At 37.0% G+C, this 25,529-nt stretch overlaps 4 protein-coding genes across 14 annotated transcripts in view; 1 reads left to right on the top strand and 3 right to left on the bottom strand.

The window, feature by feature from the left end:
- The window catches only part of LOC105203041 (max dimerization protein 1), a 50,142-nt gene extending 38,453 nt beyond the window's left edge, over nt 1–11,689 (bottom strand). For 2 of the 8 annotated variants that reach the window (XM_026133694.2, XM_026133703.2), the window contains exons 1-4: nt 11,338–11,681; nt 6,806–8,012; nt 3,099–3,192; nt 2,250–2,279 (exon numbers count right to left, since the gene is read on the bottom strand). In XM_026133694.2, coding sequence (XP_025989479.1) covers nt 2,250–2,279; nt 3,099–3,192; nt 6,806–6,860 — 179 coding nt within the window. In that variant the 5' untranslated portion in view covers nt 6,861–8,012; nt 11,338–11,681. The other 6 variants (XM_026133699.2, XM_026133696.2, XM_026133695.2 and 3 more) reach the window with 6 other exon arrangements.
- Nucleotides 11,690–12,551: 862 nt separating this feature from the next.
- Nucleotides 12,552–15,374, bottom strand: LOC105203040. 2 transcript variants are annotated; one of them, XM_011171770.3, is made up of 5 exons: nt 14,554–15,374; nt 13,544–14,177; nt 13,185–13,318; nt 12,828–12,995; nt 12,552–12,751 (listed from the first exon to the last, which is right to left on the bottom strand). In XM_011171770.3, exons 1-5 carry the CDS (start codon nt 14,878–14,880, stop codon nt 12,632–12,634), a joined length of 1,383 nt encoding a protein of 460 aa, XP_011170072.2. In that variant the 5' UTR covers nt 14,881–15,374; the 3' UTR covers nt 12,552–12,631. The 2 variants fall into 2 exon arrangements, with proteins under 2 accessions (XP_011170072.2, XP_039314452.1); XM_039458518.1 differs by having other exon boundaries at nt 13,188–13,318.
- Nucleotides 15,375–15,514: 140 nt separating this feature from the next.
- Nucleotides 15,515–25,321, bottom strand: LOC105203036 (protein FAM160B1). 3 transcript variants are annotated; one of them, XM_039458509.1, is made up of 7 exons: nt 24,974–25,321; nt 20,983–21,387; nt 18,224–18,847; nt 17,684–18,134; nt 17,077–17,440; nt 16,410–16,910; nt 15,515–15,815 (listed from the first exon to the last, which is right to left on the bottom strand). In XM_039458509.1, the coding sequence occupies exons 1-7, from the start codon at nt 24,998–25,000 to the stop codon at nt 15,716–15,718; spliced, it is 2,472 nt and encodes an 823-aa protein (XP_039314443.1). In that variant the 5' UTR covers nt 25,001–25,321; the 3' UTR covers nt 15,515–15,715. The 3 variants fall into 3 exon arrangements, with proteins under 3 accessions (XP_039314443.1, XP_011170059.1, XP_039314444.1); XM_011171757.3 differs by lacking the exon at nt 24,974–25,321 and adding an exon at nt 23,371–23,608; XM_039458510.1 differs by lacking the exon at nt 24,974–25,321 and adding an exon at nt 23,160–23,353.
- LOC105203038 (BRISC complex subunit FAM175B) overlaps nt 19,455–25,529 on the top strand; it is a 30,300-nt gene continuing 24,225 nt past the window's right edge. Inside the window, exon 1 of the mRNA XM_011171765.3 lies at nt 19,455–20,555. Within this exon, the coding sequence (XP_011170067.1) occupies nt 20,383–20,555 (173 nt within the window). The 5' untranslated portion in view covers nt 19,455–20,382. The remainder of the gene's footprint in view (nt 20,556–25,529) is intronic.

Raw genomic sequence — 25,529 nt, 5'->3', positions numbered from 1 at the left:
AATGCCAATCTTTGAAATTAATTTCACGCCAAAGTTACTTTAACTCTTTCGAATTTTCACTTTTTATATTAATTTCAAATAATGTTAATTTATTTAATATTAATATTAATTCAAAATTTATATTAATTTTCAATATACGTCTATTTTTCAGACGTCACGTATCTAAATAGTATGAAACATGTGATTTTTTTTTATATTCCATTTTTCCTATTTTTGTTCACGAAATCGGTCAATGACCTACTCGTATCATATGTAACGATAAACAGAAGATAATTGCGGTAAACAGACGGAAAAAGCGTCTTATCTTAAATTTCGAATGAAGTTCAAACTCTTATTTAAGTTTGTTTCACCTATAAAAAAAAAAAAAAAAAAAAAACACTTTTCAAGATGTTTTGCCGTTGTGTATTAACAGAAATAAAAAAAAAAAAAAAGCGAAACATTACGAGAAACTGGATCGCGAATCGTGACTGATAGTTCGTCGATCATCGATCGTAATATAATCTTAACTGCGACGTTTCTTTAATGCGCAGTACGATTTGGGCCGCCATGGATTTATTTCCACCGCGCGACGCGCGCCAAATTTAGGACAGTATGCCATTGGCTTCCGCGTTTTGTATGCTGCGTAAGTATGCTTGTCACACGCGCTGCATACTTACGCAGCGTTTGCATCAACCGCCATTGATACGGACGCGTAAACAACGCCGGCCGACGAAATTTAATTTTATCTTCAAATCGCCAAGGGAAACAACACGAAAATAAACTGTAATTCTAAACTATTTTGATCGTAAAAAAGAATATTAGTTGAAATAATATGAGCTTTGCCCGGACATTCCCACAAGCTAGTACGTTGTAAGTATTGAATTTATAAAGAATTTTGCTGAAAAAAATGTCCCTTGATAATCAAGTATTTTACATCGCGTGAAGTAACGCGATTCTTTCACAAAATAATGTAATTTCTCTCCATGTTCTTTCACGCAACGGTAAATTCGTGACAATGTAGAAAATTGGAAAATTCGTATGTTATCCTTTTAACGAAGAATATGACGTTATTTCCGAACAGTTCGTAGTATAAATTTCAAATTTAAAAAGTCATATTATCTTAAGAGAACTGAAGATACAAAAGATACAAAATTTAATGAGCAATACACAATCAAGTTAAAATTGATCCAAGGATCGATTGGCAAAAAAAGCATTTTATACGATATATCAGAGAAGAGAAAAATACTATTTTTATATTCTATATACTTTATATAAGATATTTTAATCACGTGTTGTAATATGATATTTTCTAAACTCTCTCATTCATTCTACATTACTCACAAAAAGATTCCGAAAACTTTTAGGAAAACATTGGCTACTATAAGCATTTGGGGAAAGAGGGGTTGAAATTCGCTAGTCAGCGGTGCATAAAGAGAGAAAGAGAAGGTAGCAGGGGTGCTCTAGAGAATAAGAGAGAAAGCGAGATGGTCGCAGGCGGACTATCGATTTTTTTTTACACCCAAGCAGCCTATGTGCGAATAGTGGTCACGATGGGGAGAGGAATCGGAGGGGGAGAGAAAGTTACACAAGGGCTGGCGTGACACAGAAATGGCCAATGTAAAAACCCCACTGTTTCTCTGTTACATCTCGTATTTACGTTGCATAACGCGTACTTTCGAAGTATAATTTCTTTTTGTACTTTTGATTCTTCGAATTATAAACGTTATACTGCTAAGTGTCCAGTGTAATTATCTCTCCGCCCACGTCTCTCCTACCCACGCAAAATGTGTTGGTCGCCGCTGGTATATTTATTTTATTTTTAAAAGAATTTCAAAAGGTTACAATATCACGCTACATGTTTTATGTATTCATTCCAGTTTATTTGCGACAGATTTTAATCTTACTCCAATTTATATATCCAATAAAATCCGATTTTAATGTTATTTACGCGTAGCAAATTATTTTCATAATTTTAATTTGTAAATTTATTTGTGAAATGTAGTGTATGAAAACGAATTCACACATACGTAAATCATACGAGCCTTTGTCTTCGACATTGTTTATTTCTGACGAATATTTAGCGTCCAAAACAGAAATTGCATGATTAATATGTTTCTAATAATCGAATTAATAAAATACTAATTTGTTTTTAAAAATATAACTTTTCCGATTTTATAAAATATACAATTATTAATTTATAATTTTACTAACTTAATGTTAACTAATCAAATTTAAATCTAACAAAACTATTTATTAGATAAAACACTCACCTATTTTTCTCCAATTCATTATGAGTCGTTCTGGAAGTAAACAAAAAATAAAAACGTTACATTTTGTAAGAACGAAATGTACGGGGAAAAAAAACGGAAATCGAACTACAATAGTATCTGTCTTTCCAAACAATATAAACGTAAAATCGAAAAAAAAATAGAGATTTATCGCATAAAAAATATTGCAAATATTTCAGCTACAAATAATTCAGAATTGCAATTGAAACTTACGTATATCAATAATAATCGCATTCGATTCTAAATCACGCGTAATTAATCTGCCGATTGAAAATATTTTATATTATTGCATCCGCTGAATTCCGGAAAGTTCCAGTTTCACGAAACATTTTTATAGAATTGTCTCTTTATGATCAAATCGCATCAAAGTAACATGACGCTTCTATTGAAATTTTTGGGAAATATTTGCAATTTTTCGAATTACAGCAGAAGTAAAAAAAAAATTGAAAAATTCGTGTAACATTTCTCCGAGACTTTAAAGTCACATATCGATGATCTACTTGCAAAACGTCGTAAGTCTAAAATTTCTCAAATCGAATTTTTAATATCATCGTATTCAGTCCCGGACCCCTTAGACATATTAATATTATAGACAATTGTGACTCGCTCCAGCAGTGATTGCAATAAGTGTAACATAATATAATGTGATTTCAAAACGGTTGTGTTCCTCCTGTAAAATTACTGATTTTAGACATACGACAGAGTTTATTGCAAGCAGACCATCAACATGAAACTGTTCGGAATTTAAGAACAAAAAGATTTTAACTATTAGAATTTTATCTAAATTTCTGTACGCCGTTGGTAAAAAAAAGTAATTGAGCAAACACGAACCTGCTGCCTTGGGACTTCTTCGTCTTTGGCCTCTTTGTAATCGTCCGCATATCATCGGGTATTGGCATCGTTGAAGCATAGCCATGTTCAGCTTCTGTAATCAGAGAGCGATAAATCAATAAGTAGAGCATAATTATGTATTTACACGTAATACGATTTTATTATATAAAGCTTTCTAAAACCGATGGCCTAAATTTTGTACGCGTTCGACGCTGAAAATAAGCGTTAACAAATACGGGCCCGAAATCACTCGTCTCCAAATCGTAAGGCGTTTCCTCTAATTACGCATCGGTCATTTTTAATTGCAAATAACACTCGTAACATACGACCCTATCTTTGACGATATTTTTGCGTCTTTAAAAGTAAGATATGCGAAAGAAGCTCGCGACGTGGCTCGCAAGAAAATAAGGAGTTTTCGAGGCTTGTTAGGTTCGTTAGAGATCAAAGCGATGACAGACACCGCATTGACGGTAGGTCACGTTTTATTTTCTCAAGTCTTTCTACATTTTATTACTGTTTTAGGAAAATGTCACGTTTTGATCGAAGTAAAAATGTGTCACGTAAAAATGTTTTGTGATTCTTTGAGCAAACAAACCGCGAGTAAAGTACGTGCCATTAAATTAGCCCAATTCAATTTTTATCATTACTCAACATTGTAGAAACGTAAACACAACAGGTTATGTTTCTAAAAATAGACGTCAAATTAAATCGAGATAACCGAATGCTTCGGGACGAATCGAAATAGGCGCATCGGAATAAATTTGTATAAATAGAGCCCGGGATTAAATTAAGACTGACAGACACTCCAAATCAGATAAAAATAGATGGAGACTTTTAGAATAAATTTCCATAAGGAGGTCGCGGTTAAATTAAGACAAATCTCAGATCGATATGTATTTTCTCAAATTTACTTTCATCGGTCCGCGAAAATTTCTCGGTAAATATCTTGATAATGATACGTAAATATTTTGATTAAAAACGGTATTCATAATCGAATCTTATTTCAAGATCGTCCTTGAGTAACATCTTAAGATGCTAAATACAGCCCCGTGATTGGTTGATAACATCTTAAAACAGTACTTGAGACGATCTGAAATATAAGAATCTGTGAACAGGGATGGGCGAAAAGTATTTTTTCTAATACAAAATACTGGCAATTTCGATTTAAAATACGAAATATAAGTTGTCTTTTGTATTTCAAATACTAAGATTTGTAACATTTTGTATTTGAAATACTTTTCGCTCAGTCCTGACTACGAATACCTACTTAAGATTCTACATATGCGATTGCATACGTAGAAAGTGTAGCGTGAAAATTTCGCTAACATAATCACATAATCGTTACAAAATGCAGAACAAACTGTTTCTGTATTTCTATCGACACACGCGGTATCGAAGTTATTACACGTACTTTTCGATTTTCTTTTCGTTTTACTTTACTTAAAAAAAAATCACAAAAAAATAACGGAACGTAAGTTTCTGAGATAAGCACGTAGTATATTTAATTTAACGCGATAGCGCTTAATTATCGAACAAATTGTACATTCATATTCAAAATTATATATTCATATATACATTAATTTTCATTATTTTTTTATTTACAATTGGCCAGTTATGCAACAATCGTTCAATCCACACGAAGTCTGTTTCAAGAACAATGTGAATAATATTTTATGTGATTTAAAAATGTAGCATATTAGGTTTGGATTTTTACTGATTTCAATAATTCAAAAATTATAATTTTGTTGGACGTTTCTTGCATAACTATGGTCACAATTAAATAAAGATTGATACTATTCTACACTGAGAAAAAAAATTGTTAAATTGACTAAATTTTTTAACTTGATTAAATTTCCTCCGTTCAAGTATTTATATATTTAACTCGACTACATAAAATACTTGAACTTTAATTTAAGCATTTATATATTGAACCAAGTACACAACTTAAATACGTAAAACTTAAATACATAAATACTCGAAGAAATTTAATCGAGTTGAAAATTTTAGTCAAGTTAACCCTTAAACACACAAGTGGGTCTGAGAGACCTTTCTAAAAAAAACTTTACTTCCGTGCCATTTTATTTTAGTTAAACAATGAAGTTGAATCATAGCGGTCGATAGAGGAGACTTCAAACTTTTCTCCACCTAGCCCAAATCTTCTTTCTCATTCGGTTTTCACACAGTAAACGATCGAAATTTTAGGAGAATTTCAATAATGTGTTTAAGGGTTGACTTTTTTTTCTCAGTTTATACAATCTTTAGACAGAGATAAATGCAAAATTATAAGACGAATTCTAAGGAATGTCCTGGACCCCGCGCGAATAGAGCAGCAAAATTAATTTTTTAATTATCATTATCATGTATACATTATTTTTATTCATCGTACAAATACAGATGCAGCCGACAGCGAAGTGTCACGTCCGGCCGGCTCCGCGTTGCCGTTTGTTGTCGAATAAGTGACGGTCATGCGTGAATATTTAGACAGCCGCCGAAGTATGTACGATCCGTTACGCGATTTCACGCGACGACGCGCTTTCGTTTCCTACGCGCACAAAGCGCGAAGACGCTTTGCCGCGCGTAGGACAAGAGGCGACGACGACGCTACGGCCAAATCGATCTTCCGCTCTTCTACGGGAAAGCGGTGAGTTGATCGGCCGCCAAGCGTCGCCTCTTGCCGCGCGCGCGGCGAGCGTTCTCTCGCGTCCCTGTTGTGCAGAGGGGCCCTTCACGATCCCACGTGTGCACCATGACTCTCCGTCGGAAAGCTCCCAACGTGGTACGACGCACGAACGAATAGAGCATGCATACATGCACGCACGCACGCACGCACGCACGCACGCACGCACGCACGCACGCACGCACGCACGCACGCACGCACGCACGCACGCACGCACGCACGCACGCACGCACGCACGCACGGACGCCGCGCTGGCGCGCTTGCACGCACGCACGTACGCACGAACCGCTCGCGCGAGCGAACGACGTGCGTTACCGCATGCACGCGGCGAGGACGCGGAGGACGTCGCTCTGGTGTGACGCAGCGGCATCACAAGTGATAAAATGAGATGATGATCATCATCATCATCATCATCATCGCGACGCGGCGGTGTACACGATCCAACGAAAACAAAGATATCGCGGGGCGATCGGACATTCATCGCATTCAAGCTTCGATCGGCGGAACTACTGCGCACTATTGGAAAGAACGCCATGCGTCCGTTACGCGCGGGGACCTCCATTATCTATGATCGCAGGGAAAATCGAATTCTCACAAGCTGTCGAAGCGTTCAGACAAGCAGCTGATGTCCGGCGCGATCCGACTGTCGCGCGAATAAAAATTTGAAACAAACGTGTTTATCATCGATGCATGTAAATTAACTGGATTTTTACTTAAAAAAATACGCCAGAAATTATTACGTCTCACAATAAAAAGCAACATTTTGCAGCAATCTCACAATGAACAAATTTTGCAATCTTTCAATACAGGTATGAACAACATCGAACTATTCCAAATTTTTCTATACTCAATGATTCAAAAGAAATCAACAATTTTGCTCGTAGTAATGTAATTCGGTAGTGACATGGGAAATTTTCCCGGGAATTCTTTGTACGTACGTTCGCGCGTTTGTTCCGCGACGTTGAGAAGTAAAATTGTGATTGAGAAAAAGAAAAGGGACAGAGCGAGAGAAGGAGAAACAACCACTCACCTCTTTCCCTTCGTTCAATGTACTCAGCGGCTTGTAATAGGGCAGCAATGCTCATATTTCCTTGGTTTGGAGTAATCCTGGCTGCTTCCGTTCGTGCTCGTTCCCCCTTCTTCTGCCGCACGCTGCCGCGCCAACACAACACACGTGCCGGGGACAACACGCACACACGCGCAGGGTGCACCACCACACAGCCTCACACGCAGGACGCGCGCGTGCACGTGCGCATACGACGAGCGGCGCGCAGAGAGACGGAAAAACGCGGGCGGGCGGGCGGCGGGAGGGGAGAGGGGGAGCGGGAGCCGGCGAGATACGTAATCGTGTGATGCCTTCAGCCGCCGCGCCGCGCCGCGCCGCCTCGGGCGACTCCGCCGCACGTCGGCTACCTTCGGCCGCGCGTGTAACTGCGCGCACGAACGCGTGTGTGCGCGCGCGCAAGTAACAACGATGACGACACCGACGCACGCCGCCGCGGCGAACGGAGAGGAGCGTGTGCGAGCGGTGCGCGCGGCCAATCCGCGGACGGCGACACAGCGACGACGACGACGACGACGACGACGGCGGCGGCGGCGGCGGCGGCGACGGCGGCGGCGGCGGCGGCGGCGGCAACCGAGGCCGAGGAGACGGATATTACGCGGAAAATTTTCTTTCTACACTGCGGCCTCCCGTTGTTTGATCCTCGAACGATCTCCTCTCCTTCGCGCGACCCAGCGTCGCGAATCAACGACTGAAATCAATGACTGTCCCGGAGTCTGCTGATCCTCTCCTCTCTGCTCCCTCGTCGAGCGCCGTTTCTCTCGATGGGTTAACGCGCGAATTCGTGACGAAGCCACGAAGTAGATCCAGCTTTTAACGCGGGCTCCTCGGCCTCTGTCTCTCCCGAAATGTCCCCCTCCTACCGTGTGCGACTCGCGTTGTATCTCCCTATCGATCACCGTCGATCGGTCTTCTCCAGCGACCAAACGCGCGAACTTGACTGCGAATGCTCCGTTTTAGTGTCCAGCGTCCTTTTAAACGTCGGAGCCCGTGTTTTGTTTTTTTTTTCTTCTCCTTTTTCACGATACACGTCTCTATCACTTCGATCGCGATTGTCCGGTCGTCGTTAATTTGCTCCTCCTCCTGTTGCCGCGACCGTGCTCTTCTCCTTTTGCTCTCCCGCTACTACTCCCTTCTCTCACTGCGTTTCACCACATTTACTCCGCGATTACCACTGTGAATCACAAAGGGAAGACGATTATCACCACCGTCGCGTCTGCCGAATATTCGCGAAACACTACTCGCGCCTCGTGACTCCCGTGTGTACGATTCCGGACACAAATAAACGGCAATAATACACAACCGTCGCGATACACCACCGATACGAAAGTGCCGCGTGAGGTAACTGCGCTTCGAAACGCCGCCGAGAGAAGCCGATCGCGCGAGCGACGCACACGCACGCGCGCGCGGGTACGCGCTCGCGCACACATACACGTCACACACACATCGTAGAGAAAGGGTGGGGAGAGGGAGGAAAACAACGCACGAGTGAAAGAGCGAGAGACGACGGAGTGAAAGAGAGAATACGCCTACGCGCGGTCGCGTAACGCGAGAAAAATAAACAGCGAGTAAAACGGAAACACAGCGCGCGCGCACGCGAGAGAGAGAGAGAGAGAGAGAGAGAGATGGATAAATATAGAAAAGAGCGATAAAGCGATATTTATTATGCGCCACAAAATGAGATTTACTTATGAGTTAGGAGACGAGAGGTAGGAATTTAATCCTTTGTCGCGTACCTACGCTTCCGACGGGGATCGGCGGAAAGGGCTTGCGTGTAATTTTATGTAAGAAGAACGAGAACACCAAGTTATTTATTCCTCTATGCGTGCACACATACGTCACACACGTGACAATTACAAAAGAGACGCGTGGTTTTTTAATACAGGCGAGTTTTTTTTAATTCTTTCGACCGATCAATCGTATTATGCACAAATGCGGCTTTTACGGAGTGAAGTTGCATTCGTGCATAATGCGATTGATGAATTTAGGAAAACCGATAAATTAAAAAAACTCGCCTCATTTTAACTTTGAAAAATTGAAAAACTAAAAAAAAAATTGAACTTTGTGTTATTAAAAATAAAACAAAAACTTTAAATGTTAATATATATGTATCCTTGAAAGTCATTAAATAAAATCTATTGACATATTAGAGAAATGTTTGTTTACACAATCGCAAATTAAATAATTATCTTTAAGTTTACATGGAAGAAGAAAGGGATCGTTTGAAAACGTGCGTCTACAAATTCTAAAGATATATCGCTCATTTGCTACAATAACATAAAAAATTTAAAAAAAACAAAGTTTTGTAGCTTTGAATGTTTTAAATCATAATTTTGTAAATTTTTAAATGTGATTTTAGTATAATATATCGTAAAGAATAAATATTAGTTCACTCAGTATATTGAATTTCCATCAGATTTCTTTAAAAAAAAAAGACATTTTTTTTAGTTGTGCTGTTGTAGCAAATGAGCCATACAATTACTAAAAAATAAAAATAGAAAGTTTAGCCGATACAAGGATTAAAGATAGGTATATTAATTCAGAAAATTGAGTTAATAACTAAATACAAAACACACATACATAAAAAAAAATTTATTCACAAAAAACTCAGCTAATTCCAGCTTGGCAGTATCTACATTAAAAATGAAATAGGTGCGCATGACCTATTGAGAGCAGAACAAGAGAAGCACACAAAAATGCAATTAAATGAAGCAGACCTTAAAATAAAAAAAGAGCAAATGGGAAACAGAATTGGTTAATATGATACATGAAGATGCGTGATTAATGATAAGACACTTAATATACACCTTGAGAGACATTTATGTCCTGCACATTTCTTTGCTTTGAAATATTTTGTCGACTAATTATACCATTTATATCCAATGTTTTTTTAAATACATAACCATCCTTTCTGAAAATGTTAAAGTATATGTGAGACAATAATTAATAATTTCAATTACTTCAAATACTTAATTGATATACTTGGAAAAAGTGACGAGAATCAATCCTTAAAATATCTTGTCGACTACAATTAATTATGACATTTATATATAATTTTTTTTATACCCTACCATCATTTCTGAAAATATTAAAATACATGTAAAACAATAATTAATAATTTTTATCTCTTTAAATAATTAATAATTTTCATATACTTGGAACTCACGATGTGGAAGGAAAACAAAGGTGTGTTAAATGTTAATACAAAGCAATTGCCACACAAGAATTAGAGGTTAAGTTCATCTAGTAAGCAACCTTTCGCACGATATGAGCGCAGCACGCAACATACAAACAGATGTCTTTCCCGTTTACTCCAATTCCCAATGACAAGATATTAGGGCCGAAATCTTTTCTTTCTTTCTCTCAAATCATTATGGACTTGTCCGAGATCCGGCGAACTCGACGTGCGCACCAGTCGATCAAGCAAACGTTAAAACAAAAGTATTTACAATATCCGGTGTAATGGTGTACTCCGTGTGCACCACGCCGAGAAACTCGTGCCGTCCTCGCCGCGACAATTTTTTTTTCTTTTCACGGCGCGCGCGCTTCCTGACAAACTCTGAATCGGAGCGGAATCACGAGTAACGTCCGGGTTGAAGGATACCCCGCATCCACGGATCCTGTCGGGCAAACCTCTCGCGACTGCGATCGGAGAAGCGAGATCTCCCGTGTCCGAATAAAGATCGACACTTGAAGTTAACCGAAAAGCCATCTGTCATCACGACCGAACGGGACGAGTGCACGCAGTGGGGGGACAAAAGGGGGAGAAAGAAGGGGAAGCGGGATTGCCTCGGGTACCAGGCGATTCCGAGCAAGACTGTTTTCTCGCGCGAGTCACGAACGGACGGGGAACGGGAGGATGAGGAGGAGGAGGTGGAGATGGAGGAGGAGGAAGAGGACGAGGAGAAAAAGGGAAGGGGAGAGGGGGAGGGGGCGCCGGACTCTCGATTTGGGCTCGTCGTGGGGCCCGCAGCAGCTATTGTTCGCCGCGCGGACCGTGGCCGCTATCGTTACGAGGCCTGTGGCGAGGCGACGCGCGCCAGCTGATAACTCACAAACAAAGGGGCCAGGCTTCGCCGCGCAACAGCACTTTCTACCCGAACCGTCCACTAGAATGCGCCAGCTGAGAATCCCGTCGTCCCCTCGTCCCGAAGCGCGTTACGGGGCGCCTCGCTCGTACGCGTACGTTTCTCTCTCTCTCTCTCTCTCTTCACAGGACACGCACGAAATGTACGACATACGTATATATGCATACATTCACACCCCTGTGTGTATATTTACGTATGCATACGCACGCACACGCCCGTGTATATATATATGCCTAACATCCGCCCGATGACATTTGGCACGGGTCGCGGTGATAAAGGAGTGCGCGAGGTAGATAGGTGAGAGAAGAGGAGGTAGACCAGGAGGAGGAAGGGAAAAAGATTGACAACGGTGCTTGTTTTCACTACGTTGTGTGGACGTTCAGCACTACCTAAGCTTGCTAGCTTGCTTACTTGCTTGCTCTCTTTCTCTCTCTCTCTTTCTCACACATACACAGGTTTCCACAGGGGCGGAGGGGCACGGTGGCGACGGCGGGGTGGGAGCGGGCTGATCGGACAACGAACAATACCGAACGCGAATGGAGAACGAGCGAGCGGCCACGGCGACGAGAGAAACAGGCGACCGTGCGACGCGACGATGGTTCGAATGGCTTGACTGCGACGGCACGGATTCGCGGACGTTACGCGGAACGACGACAAACGTATGAACGGACGTACGAACGACCGAACGAGCGGGCGAGCGACAGCTTGACACCTCCGCGCTTCGCGAGCACTCGCACGCATTTATCGATGTCAAACGCTCACCTCGGCGGCAGCAGCGCTCTGACTTGTGGCGGCGATGCGCGCGCTTACGGGCGCACCGATTGGCCGCCGCGATGCGCTTGCCGCCGCGTCTGTCCAATCGCCGTCGTCGTAACAACCGACGCCGCGGCAGTCGCGTGCCGCCACCAACACCCGCCGGCTGTCACGTGAATCTCATGCCCGAAAACAAAACAAACAGCTGGCGCTGGCCGCCCAGCGTCGCCGCTGTCGCCGTCGTCGTCTCGTCGTCTTCCAGCGGGCCGAGCTGAGCCGAGAGCCGAGTAGAACCGAACGTGCCCGACTTCGTTTTTTCAACGCGCTAAAATTGAGCATTGAAATACAAAGGAATACGAATACGTGGAAATTATAACAGATTAAAACATTATCGAGATTCTATATAATCCGAAAAGAAATTGAAAAGATTCATTAATGTCTTACATTGTACATGATACAATTTAAGCTTTTATGAAAATAACTTCAGAAAATACGTGTCTGATCCGATATATGCATGAACATACTTTAAGTCAAATTTTTCAATTACTTTTATCGTATAATAGAAACAAAAACTAAAAAAATTTGTAGGATTTCTTAAATGAATTTAAAATTTTATTTATTTTGCCTGCATTTTTTTCAGTGATATTGATGATTCAAGACTCGTAAACTCTGAAAAAGGTTTCATGAAGTGAGAGCTTAACTAAAAATATTTTAGAAATTGCAAAATCTTTATAAGTATATTCAATCGTCGTTTCAGGCAAAAAATATTTGAAGTAACTACGAAATTATTCGAGAAAATAATGTAAGAGATAAATATGAAAATATTACTGTGATTTGAGAAAATATTTTCAGATGTAAAGACAAAAAGATAGTTTTAAACATAGAAACGTAACAACTTTATTTCTTTTTATTAAGATAAATATAAATTCAAATTCTTTTTTGTGAAATCAGTTTACATTCGCGACACTGGCTTGATGCCCAAAATATCCAATGCATTCTCAATCACAACTTGCAGTGCACGCAACATGTACAATCTTGCGACCATCTTAGGAATCAAGTGATCACCTCCTTCCTAAAATTATAAAATTTTATATTGACACAATTTGACATAAACATACATAAAGTATAAGTATAAAGTTTTCTCTTACTGTTAAAATTCTGATTTTTCGGTAGTAGACACTAAATTTTTGGCATAATCGTGATAAAAACAGACATACAACTTGAGGATGAATATGAAAACTTGGTTCATACTTCAGGCAATTATTTATCATTTCCGGATATCCGAAGATAAAATTATATATGAGTTCCCATTCTTCCTATAGTAAAATTAATTTCTTTAATAAAATGACAAGCTTTGATCAATTGATAAATTTGGCTACTAAAATTTTTTATAAATGTATGAATATGTCGAATTAAACCACTAAAAATATGCTTCTTCTTTGAAGTATAAAACATACAAAAATGAGAAAATATAGAGTAAAAATTTAAAAAAAAACTACGCTTACTTCTTCTTGTAACTGCGAGAAATCTACATTTTTTATATCTGGCAATTTAGGATAATCCCCACGCAATACCTTTTCATTGTGTTTTGTTAAAATTGTTGCTATCCTGGCAGTGTTGTACAATGCAAATGATGCACCTACAATAGTTACATTTTTTTACTTAATACAAATTTCTTATTTGTTCTATGTGTCGTGTGTATTTATTAAATAAAGCTGACGTTAAGATTTTTGGAATAATTATATATAGCAAAATCATTTATAATCAAACAAGTTAAAATAATTTAAAGTAAATAATAGAATTATGTGTAAAAAGATTAGTACAGTTTAATAACGATTAATAATTTACTGATAATAAAATGTACCTCTGGTATTTGTAATGCTTCTGTCAGTTTCAAAATCATTAGTCCTAATAATAACTGATCGACTTGGTTTCACAGCCATTAATTCGAAAATAACAATGGCATTGGCTAAGTTGCGCAAGAAAAAATCTTTTACATTGTTCTTCTCGCCTTCAATAAATTTATGCTCACTCAATTCGGCTAATTGATCCATTTTGTATTTAACATATAGCTCCCATGTTAAACATGTTTCTTTTGAATTTGATTGGGAGTTTTTCACAACCCCACAGACATACTTCTTGTATCCTTCATCAACCAATCCCTCTGATTTGCTGGTGAACATATATTTGCTGGTACAATTTTCACCAGCTGATAATGTATGTCCATGTAGATACAATGCCTTTGCAGCAATGTTCTTCATTAGACGCAATCTTTGAGTAGTAAGATCCGATTGTCCATCAGGCTGGTACTTTAATATAAATGCTTTACCAGTCGATTCAGCCTTTCCAAATGTCGCCCCACATTCAATGGCCATCCTTATACTGTTTGCAATAATATCTCCTTGATTTAGGAACAAACAGACTCTTTCTTTTTGCAACATACATCTTTGTATCCTTATTGGCCAGCTGCTACTCTTTGTTATTAATTGTTCAAAAATCTGCCAAAATATAGAAATTTTGTAAGCATGAATGTTTGTCAGAGCATTCTATAAAAGACAGATTTTTTTTTTAATTCAATGTTTTATACATAGTGACATATGTATTGCATTTTAAATACAGAAAATGTATGAAAGTAACATAAATCTATTATGCTAGAATTGTTAGAATCAGCTAGGGTTACCACATCAGTCAGAACAAATAAAAATAATTTTCTATAAAAAAAATGATAGTTTTATCAAATCTATATGAAAATTAGAAAAAATATCTCAAAAATATCAATTAATTAGCAATTTATTATTTTCAAGTCCTATTTTCCTCAAACATTCTTAACCATTTATTGGTGATTGTGTGATGATCCTAATCAATATTATTCACCTCTTCAGCCACATCCGCGTCTGTGTCGCCTTTCATCGCACCATGTGTGTGTGCAAAATGTTGCAGAATACTTGTACAACTCGTGGAACAGACCAGAAAATTTCTCCATGCTTTGAAATTGCACAGGAAATATAACTCTCCATTTGCCAGCAGGTTTTCGCTATTCAATTTGATTAGCGAAGAATTTTTATGAGTATCACCAGTAAGGTGGAAAACGATATCGTTGATGACAGATCTGATGCAGAAACCAGTCCAGGTTTCCATTGAGTACTGCGACGCCGATATATGCTGATCGGCAGCAAGTGGCACGGTGACACGTGCTATCATATGAGGTCATGAGGTTCTATACTGTTCTGTACGCTATTCTTCGTTGCTACATTACATTGCACTTTCTGCGCTCAAAATAAGATAATTATATAATTAAGCATTAGAGAGAAAAAGAGAAAGGATGAAAAGTGCAACTGCCAAGAATGTATTGCCGTTATATGTTAGATGTTTTTATCTGTACTATCTTGCACTTTGTGTACTTCAAACAAAATATATTCAAGTACTAAAAGAAAAATACGAAGAGGACGATAAGAGAGCTGAAAACATCAATAAAACAAGCAGTCCTGAGATCTGTTTGTTTTATCTGCACTTTCTATGTTTGGAGTAAAATAGGTTATGTTCATACTTGTGGTATGGTTATGTTACAAATTCCCTAAAAATCTATAATTTATGTTTCATTCACTACATATTTTTAATGCTGGCAGTAAATTTTGGGACACAACTTTTGTAGAACAAAAAAAAAAGAGAAACGCACAATAAAGAGTAATTATTTTTCTTTTTTCATTTGAAAATTCCATGCGAGAAGACAGTGCCTTTTTGTGTTCAGTTTTTGTATTTCTTAACATATTTCTCTTCAAATAATGGGATACTTTAAAACTATCCGTCAGAGGATTTAAATAAAATAGTCAAAATGTAATTCTTGATAATAATAGTTTAATTGAACATATTTTGCGTCATACTTAATTATAGATTTATGTATCTTACAAAGTCATCACAAAAGGTATTTGCTACTTAAAGTATAGATAGTTACATGATTTTGATATTAATATTTATATAAATTACACTAAAGTACTGCCATTCTGTTTAACAGATATCTCATATATGTAGAAATTTGTTAAACAGAATGATGATACTTAACATATGCTATGGCTGCGAGATCCTTGCAAAATTCCTCTGTTACTATAGCGCTTTCATATAGAATGTTTTCCTTCTCCCTAAAACACCAAATATGAAAATATAAATAAACAATTAATACATAATTTATATATATATATATAAAATATATAGAAAAGACATAATTATATATAATTACATATTATTAAAAAAATAACTTTCCTGGATATTAAGTTTGATTCCAAACACAAAAGATTTACAAAATATTTTCACAATATTTGTAAAAAAAAATTAAAGTATTTTAAATATATATGCATAAATATTTTGTACACATGACCAGAAAATGTAAGTATTAAAAAGATTATTTTTATATATATAAAAAAATATATTTTTTAATACATTTCTAAAATATATTTTATATTTTGTAATAAAATTTGTATATTTATTTTTATTAATAAATTATAGTTTTTTGTATTATTCCAAATCTTTATTAAAAAGTTTTTATAAAAACTTTATTATGTGTTTTAAAAATGTATCAGAGTATTTATAAATATTTTGTACTATCTGAGATGGGCGTGAATTAGATAAAAACATACTTTAATTTTAATAGTTAACTTCAACAGAATTTTAACCTGACTAATTACATAGGAGAATAAAACAAAATAAAAACATCAATGAAATGGGATTCCACTCACTCTTCTTGAGAACAATTACTCAGCAATCTCTGTCTCGTCTCCGCCAGCATTATCTTATTCTCTGGTGTCTTTGGTATTTCGCTAACAAGCTGTTTGACAACCTTCTGTAAGCACGAGAATAAACTCTTCGTGCCAGGTATCAGAGGTAGCAGAGGATTCAATAGAAACTCGTGCAGGTACGGGTGCGGGAGTAGCGCCAATCTGGAGATCAACCCTGTGATCTCTAAGTTGACCTCGTACGTCTGTTTCGGCATGTTGCTGATTTTATCAAAGAGCATGCTCAGGAATGGTCCCATATAGAATCGACCCGAGCAATGATCGGCTTCCGGCCGCGAGTCGGAACTCGCGGAATCGTCTACCATCACCGCTTCCAACGGCCACGCCATCAGAGCGCAGTCGGCCAATACCGAGGTGTATTGATGTCCCCAAGCTGGCATATATTTTTCATAGTTATTTACGTCCGGGTCCGTTTGCAAGTAACGTGGTATCAACGACAGGAAACTGAAATGAAGATTACTTCATTGTAATATTTGTGTAATTTTCCTACTCTTTGTTCATTTAATTTTTTGCAGATAAAAAAAGAGCATTTGGAGCAATACTTGGAGCCTAACACATCCTTATTTATTAAAAAAAGTTCTGTTTATTATAAATGTTCTTCACACCTTACCAATTAATAACTCGATGAATATTGCTTGGTGCTAAAGTACGGCTGTGATTTTGTTCATAGGAAAGGTCCAGAGATCCTTTCTTCTCCTTCTCTCTTTCGTCTTCCTCATCACTCCAGGAAGCGATAGCACTATCGGCAGCTGTGTTATCATAATACGCTCGCGTTGACAGATAAATCAGTAAGAGACAGTGTAGTACATGCTCGTTTCTTTTATCTATTGCTTCGTCAAATAATTTCAATGTTTCTACAGTAAGATCGTTACTGTCCGTGAAGCAGTTCTCTATTAATCTATGCAGTACCGGAGATGTCCATACATTTAGCATTTCCGGATCTCTGTCTTGCCCGACCAGCCAGTAACTCACCTCTGAAAAATCGTTAAAATTTTAGATATAAGATGAATCAATAATATACATTTTCGAAAACTTCGATAAATTAGAAACTTAAAATAAACAAAAAAACTTGAGCTAAGAATTATGTTATAAACTGCTCTCTGATATATTGAATCTTTTATTTAGTTTCTCTAGAAAAAAAGCGAGAAAGAAAAAGAGAGAGGTACATTTTATTATTTTGTTTGTGAAATGGTTTTAGGATTATTGTGCATGTATACCTGTGCACAATATGGAAGAGGTCGTCTCCTTTAAGCACTTGGCGACAAGAGCCGTAATAAGAACGACGTGATGATCGGCCAGAGCAGGCGTCACTATCCTCTCGAAGAACATCACTCGAATGGTCCTCGCCAACATTTCGGCAAGTTCCATCTGGGCCTCTCTAATCAATTGATCACAGTAGTCGTACCACATGAAGAACGCCGCCACTTGCCGGCAACCGGGAAACTTCTTTTCCTGGGTCCACAACGGTGAGTCCAGGCCCCACGTGACGTCCACGTTGTAGATATCCAAGTGGTCCACGTGCGCTGGAATGGTATTGAACAGATTCTCCAGACGAGTCGAGACTATCGATGGAAGCTTACTCCTGGTCACCGTTTGCGCGAACGAAGGATCATCCAGGGACGCTAGAACCATTATTCCCTCGCATGCTCGTATTCTCACAGTATTGTCCTGGAAATGAGGAAAGCGCGATTGACTATTGGTATGTATATATTCCAATAAATTAGTTAATTGGTAGCAAAAAGAATACGTTTCTTTACCGCGCTATTTAAATAGCTCATCAAGGAGTCCAGTAAGAGACACTTTGACTTCTCCGATTTCTTCGGCGATTTTAAACTCTGACTATCATTTGCCACGTAACTCGCGTCATCGTAAACATTACAATCGGTATCCAATCGCAAGTCTCGTAAGTTTTGTAAATGTTCATCGATTTTACTCCCTGAAGGGTCGCTCCCACTTTTTTCTTCCCACTGTTCGCTGCTTTTTGTATCCATCGAGGGCGAATCGCAAATGGATTTTTGGGCCAGGGGACTCGACGATATGCTCTCTTCCCTCGAGGATACTGACTCGTTCGATCTTCTGGACAAATGTCCAGGATCTGACGCGGTCTTGAAAGCATGATTCGAACGTGGCAATCTTCGGCATTCCTTGTGAAAGAGATTCGGGTTGATCAATGTGATTGCTTGGGTATCTAAAGGCTCGAACAGGGGATTGGAATTATTCCTTTTTCTAATTGGGACATACGTCACCCTCTGTATCTCTGTCCTCTCATTATCTTTCTTGGCAGGATTGTTGACTGCCTGTACAACTGGCGCATCATTGATAATGTTAGTAACATGAGGGTATTTGCATACCAGAAAACAGATTGTTAACAGGAACTGCACCTACAAACAGAAAAGATAGTCCTTCAGTGAATATTAATACAATATTTTGCAATTCATAGTTTTTAAAGTTAGATTAAAAACAATTACTCATAATATGGTTCATCAAAAAAATTTTTACTATTTTATTTGTAAGTCAAGTTTATATACGAAATAACAAAGAAATATTGTTTTTTTTTATTTAGAAATTTACTTTTTCTTTTACATAAATACATTTTTAACCCAGAAAAAAGTTTATAAATTAAAGTTTGTGTTCCAAAAATAACTAGTTAAAGTTAAAAATTAACTTATTCAAAATTAACAAAATTAAAAATTATTAACTCTTAAACTTTATTATTTAACTTTTAACTTTTTAACTTTTTAGTTACTACCCAATCCTGCAAACAATTGATTGCGACAATAAAGCTTGGGCATGATTATGTAAGATATACAGCAGCAGCACTTTCACGGTTTTGCTGCAACAGCGAAAATTTCTTCTGCATAAGTAAGTATAAATTTTGAAATCGCGCTTAAATACGACTCGGTGGCGTGATACCGAACACGACCGAAGCGAACCGAAAAAGATCGAGAGTTTATTCGGAGCGCCGGTTGACATTCGCAGCACGCACGTTCCTCATGTAATTCGCGATTTTCCCTCAGAAGGATATAATTGCCAAGGATATAATCGTCGTTCGATTACCAAGACATTTAGTTCGTAGAACGTCGAGGAGTGCGAATAACAGAAGTTACGTGAGTATGTCGAGACATCTCGGAGTGCCACACACAGTCAGTGGCGTTACGCATGGCGCGAAACAGAGAGAAGGAAATCAAGCGAAAATACTAAATGTATTCGGTCATCAGGATATATTTCGTTGCGCATCAGTGCGTCTAATGACTCGATGGTTTGTGGAGAGTAATCGTGAAACCGTGAATCAGGAAGTATCAGCGAATCGCGTCCTCTGGAAGGTGATTGATATTCATTTCTATCAATGTTAACTTTCATCTCGGTACTTTAACTTGCTCTTTTTTTGCTGATACTTCGAATGAGAAAAAGATAAAAGGTCATTTAGCCCAAGATGAAATTAATTCACTTGGTAGAGACGGACGTAAGGACACAAAGGTGTCCAGGCATCTTGAAATCGCGATGCGCGACGATCGGTGGCGCGAAACCGAGCGCGACCGAGGAGACTCGAGACTAGCCGAAGGTACATTCGAAGTACATCGTTTCGCGCCGGTGGACGTGGGTGGTGTCGTTGCGAGGTTCGCGATTTTCTGTGTGCAGAGGAAAAGAAATCGGAAGATAATCCGACCCGAGATCGGTTCCGGGGTCACTTTCTGTCGCTGGGCATTATCGGGATATCGAAACAAGTCGTATATTTGACGAGTCACACATCGCGAACGCTTCGACGTATCGCTGGGTTAGTTTCGCCACAGGTCAGTGACGTGAAGTTGAACGCGATTGAAAATAGAGTGAAGTTTGCTGAGGACCCGAGTTTTCGAAACCTGTCGTTTCATGTTCATCGAATGTACACACATGAAAATCTTGAGGAGTGCCGCGAATGTTTCTGAATATCCTGGAAAGTGCGTGTCGTGTGCGTTCGCTTTACCGCATCTTTCTCTCGATTCTACGGAGCGACGAGGATAATTTTTCCACGACAGACAGAGGAGACAGCGCTAACGAGGCTGAAACGAGATGCCGCGGATTCAGTGAGCCACTTGCTGCTCAGGTTATGTAAGCAGATGTATACATTTTTCAAGGCAGTTGTAAATTAATGTTGAGCGCGGCGAAAGAAAAAAAACACCGGTCTATACTGACAAATAGCAAATAGCAAATAGGAAATAGAAAAAGAGAGAGAATGGTCGTAAGGAAATATTTTTTAAGTTATCAAGCAAAGAAAAATAAAATTTCTTTATTTCTATTTTTTCAGCTTGATTTAGTTGAAACAAAACAATTAAAAATTTATTTAAAATTCAAATATAATTCGCAATTGATGATTCCTTTATGATATATGTAAAATTATTAATTATTCGAAACAATGGTTTCTTCAAATAATTGATTCTTTGAAATTATAAATTTCTATTTTGTTGAAGAGTTTGGAGTAAATTCTTTAAATTTCTTTTCACAATAAATCGCAGTAAATTAATTCTGCTAATAATACCTCTTCAGCCTCAATTGGTGATGGTGGATTACCATTGCAGAGTGCCACTAGCCGTTGTATTGGAGCATAGATAGATGCATGGTGCAGTAAGGGATATTTTGATCTGCCCAAAAATTTTCTCAGAAAAGCAAGGCAAACTGTTCGCATGCCAGGTGGCGTCTCTGCGCTAGCCAAGGTCGCCAGAAGATCCAAGAGTTTATGCTGTAATAGATATTCCAGGCATGGTCCTGGCTCATTCTCCTCTTTCTCCTCTTGCAACAAGATATCCAGTAATACATCTAGATGCCGGGGTATGCTGGTGTTTTGTACAGGCACCTTGCAATCAGTCAGGTGACTCACATAGAAGTTCATCAATTGTTTCCAATGATAGGTGAAATCTTGCAATGGTGTCGCTGGTGGGGCTATCTGCAAATATAGGGACAGATGTTTTCAAACCAGATAGCGAAAAGTATAATTTATTCTCAAAAGTAAACAGAAAAAAAATTTTTAGTATCAATTAACAATCATTGTCTCGTATATATGTAAGAATATAAAATCTTGAAAGAATTTGAATCTTAAGCAGACATAACTTGCTTATATGAAAAAAATTTCTTTATATAAGCAAATTATTATTTGTTTAAGATTATTAAATTCTTTGAAAATTTTATGTTCTTGCATATGTATAAGAAAATGATTGTTGACTCGATATTAATTTTTTCTGTACAATTTGATGAGATTTTCAAGATGAATTAAAGAGAAAGTCGAGGCAAAATCCTATGAATTGATGTTAAGATTCGTACAGTGAGAAAAAAAGTTGTTGACTTAATTTTTCAAGTTGTTGACTTAATTTTTCACTTGATTATATATCTTCACTTCAATTATTTGACTTAAATATATAAAATACTTGAACTTCAGTTTAAATATTTACACATATTTAACTTAAATATATAAATATTTGAACTGAAGAAATATAATCAAGTTGAAAAATTTAGTCAAGTTAACAATTTGTTTTCTTAGTGTAATGTAAAGTCACAAAAGGTAAATTATATATAAAATCTAATTTAAAGTGCGAAAAATGACCTACTTTTGGTAATTATTTTTAAAGAAAATTGTTATAATGTTTTTCTATGCTTTTGCACAACTGCTTGTACTTATTTAGTAAATATGTATTACTTTTGGTATGCTTATTAGATTTTTAGTTACATAAATTTTAAAATAGACATTTTTTATGTCAACTTACACAATTTCTCAGAACTACTGAAGCTGTTGACTTTAACTTTTGCATACATGTAAAATACATAACTCGTTATTGCATAAACTAGGTTAAATGAAAAAATATTGCAAATTATAAAAATAACACGATTTTAAAAAACAAAAATCAATCTTATAAAAAAACCTGAATGAGTATGAAAAATAATTAATATATACATATCACAGTAATCCTAATTCACAGTTGTATTTTACATATTTAATTTATGATTAAATTTTATATTTCATTAAAGTAATTTTGTAAGTTATATTTCGAGGAAATATATGTGCTCTCTTTATAACTGACGAAATTGAAAAATTTCATACATTTTTTTGAAAAATATTACTTGAGTTAGATAACACAATGTTTTGTTATATCATTTCCGTAGTTCACGCGACTATATTTTGCAAAAGTTGAAGTCGATAGCTTCAGTAGTTTAGTCTTACGTAAAAAAAAGCATTTTAAACTTAAATTATGCCTGCGATAAGAGTTATCAGTAATAATTTCTCGATTTGTCAATTTACGCGACCCAGCCCGACAATTGGCGAGTACCCTTGTTCCGTTCAAATAGGAAACAAAGAATTTTGTAAGCTTTATTTCACATTTATTCTCTTATTTTCTGATATTTTTTTCGTATGTTTATTATTTATTTTTATTATTATGAGAACGATTTTACGGATCACTAATGGCGTTGGAAAAGGTGTCACCGATTCTCTGAACTGGAGAATTTTTCGAGCATCTCCAACTGTGAAAACAATACGGAAATAAATAAATAAATGCTGTTTAAAAACAGATAAAGATTCACTTGCTGTGCAAGTTTTCGAATTTAATTAAATATTGCCTGCAGGCTTAACTGTCAATCCGCATATGCTATCTTGATAATGCTATTCGAGCTATAGAAAAACATTATGAAACAAATGGCCCTTTTGTAAATACTCTTTTCCATCACTTATATTATATTCGATGAGTTTTTCGAAGAGACTGCAGTATTCGACACGATGGAGATTCGTCAGACACCGCACTCCGTCGTAGGCTCGTTGTCGCGAAGAGGAAATTAATATTCGTTATCGGAGTGCAAGGCAAGGACGGGGCGCAGCTGCGCGATTCGCAGCAGACGCTATTGTCGCCGTCGTCGTCGCCACCGACTGATTATCACTCACCACGTCAATGGCATTCTTCAGGGCGATCTGAATGCCGCTGATCATGTTAATTCGTTCGCGGGGTTCCACACTCGCGCACAATCAATCCTTCGATCTCATCCGCCGACTCGCGAGACGTTCCCGCGTAGTGCCGTCCAGTCGCGCCTCATCGTGTGGCAGAACGGATTTTTCCCGACGACGGCTTTCCACGACTTTGACGTATTCCCCCACGACGAGGCGCTGGACGATCAAAGGTGCACCAGGTGGCGACACCGGGGGCTCACGTGCGCGCCTGTGCGAGAGGTACACCCGGCGTCGTAACCAGAACACGCGGAAAATTCGTGACGACGACGACGGACGGTATATAGATTGAACGACGGCTTAGGATGTATGGAACATTTCTCAAAACATTAGGAAAATTATGAAAAAGTTACAGATTGTTTTATATTGCATTTGAGAGTAGTAGAAAAAAATTTGGCGGCGATTTATGTGGATAAAAAATTATTTCAATGAGGTAGACTGATGTGCTCTGCTGAAAATATAATGAATTAATAATGAAATAAGAAATAAGGAAAAAAAATCTGAATTTTTTTATTTACGTACTTTAAATATTCAAGATAATTTATATAGTTTTATTGTGATGCAGAGATCAAATAAAATAAACAAAATTTATTTACAAAATAACTGAACAGACAATCACAATAAAACTTTAAATAAATCATCTTGAATACTTTTATACAAAAAAATTGAGATTTTTCAGTGTTATAAAAAAATAATTTAATTTTTAATAACAAATATAATAAATAAGTTATAAAAATATGTTATTGAATAAAAATATAATCATTCACACAACTTTCATATGTATATAGTTTATTTGAAGTGTTAATATTAAACACATCTCTAAATTTTATTTTGCAGGGACTGTATGTTCGATACATCCTCAATAGTACATTTTTTTTCTTATTCAGTGAGATTAAAGTCTTCTTCTAGTTCAATAAAAAGTATCTTCTCGATTGTACAATTGTTTTCCGACTGCAACTTTTTATACTCAGTAATTCAACGGTAGTAAACAGAAATATCTCATTATTTGTACGATTATTTATTCTCAACATCAACATGTATACATAACAGTATTAGTAACATTCTAAAGGTAAAAAAAGTTATCACTTTCGAGAGTGATATTTATCTGTACTCGCTCATTCACTTTTGTTATTATTCATTTTCCTTTTCTCTTCCGTTTTTCCGGTTCCGTCAATATTATAATTTCCAGTGACGTATCACAGAAATGTTTTCTCAAAATATTGTTGTTTCACATTTTACATTTTACTTTCTATCAACATTTCAATATTTTTTTTTAAGAAAAAAAAATATTTTTTAAATAACCTCTCTAAAAAGTTATATATAATTATGTGGATAGTAGAATAATTTCTTCTTTTTTTTTTGCTTATAGTAATATTGTCTAAAATTGATGGTTAGTACAGTTTTATTCTGATTAAAACTAAGAAAGAGAAAAATTGAAAATTGAAAATATTAAATAAGAGATTTATTCGTTCGCATTTCAACTCGTATCACATCATATATACATCATGATTTTAATTATTTTCCGGTATATATGAGTACTCACCGATTTGAATCTCAGTCGTCGCAGCATGACGACGAAAAAAACTCACGAAATATGTAAGAATTATGTAATTTTTAGATTTAAATATTTCCCGATATGTACATGGTGTCGTTGAAAACAAGTGCACTAAAAAACCAATGTCACTCGCGAACCTTATCATTTTATCTCATTAGGCCTTATCGCGATAAGGAGACGCGCTCAACAATCAATTGTGGCAAAATTCCTCGAATGTCTTATCTCGCATGCAATCTAATAACATAATAATATAATTATATACAAGGTGTAATTTATTAAAAACAGTTAATATGGGATCGAAAATAAATCTATTTTTTTAATAATTCTTAAAAACTGGAAATTTTTAATAATATTGAATTTTTTATTTATTTATTTATTTTTTGTATTTTTGTAGCTAAGCTTCAAGACAAAATTTTATTTTAATATGTTTGAAATTAATTGAGAAATATGCTCTACAATATTCTTTTTTTTCCTGGAAATTGAATTTTCTATGAAGTATTATGTCTTCAATTGATAAAAGCAGCTTAATATGTATTTTCCTCGC

This window comes from Solenopsis invicta, chromosome 16 (assembly GCF_016802725.1).
Source record: "Solenopsis invicta isolate M01_SB chromosome 16, UNIL_Sinv_3.0, whole genome shotgun sequence".
Lineage (NCBI taxonomy): Eukaryota > Metazoa > Arthropoda > Insecta > Hymenoptera > Formicidae > Solenopsis > Solenopsis invicta.
This window is presented reverse-complemented; position numbering and strand designations above follow the sequence as displayed.

Excerpts from the sequence above, each read along its gene's own strand:
- LOC105203040 (XM_011171770.3), bottom strand. The coding sequence starts at position 14,880 with ATGATAGCACGTGTCACCGTGCCACTTGCTGCCGATCAGCATATATCG. Across the intron at positions 12,996-13,184 it reads TCTCGCAGTTACAAGAAGAA|GAAGAATGGGAACTCATATA; the intron begins GTAAGCGTAGTT and ends ATTTTACTATAG. Across the intron at positions 12,752-12,827 it reads GAAAAATCAGAATTTTAACA|GAAGGAGGTGATCACTTGAT; the intron begins GTAAGAGAAAAC and ends TTATAATTTTAG.
- LOC105203036 (XM_011171757.3), bottom strand. The coding sequence starts at position 23,415 with ATGATCAGCGGCATTCAGATCGCCCTGAAGAATGCCATTGACGTG. Across the intron at positions 21,388-23,370 it reads TGAAGAATGCCATTGACGTG|ATAGCCCCACCAGCGACACC; the intron begins GTGAGTGATAAT and ends CTATATTTGCAG. Across the intron at positions 16,911-17,076 it reads ATTCATCGAGTTATTAATTG|TTTCCTGTCGTTGATACCAC; the intron begins GTAAGGTGTGAA and ends TCTTCATTTCAG.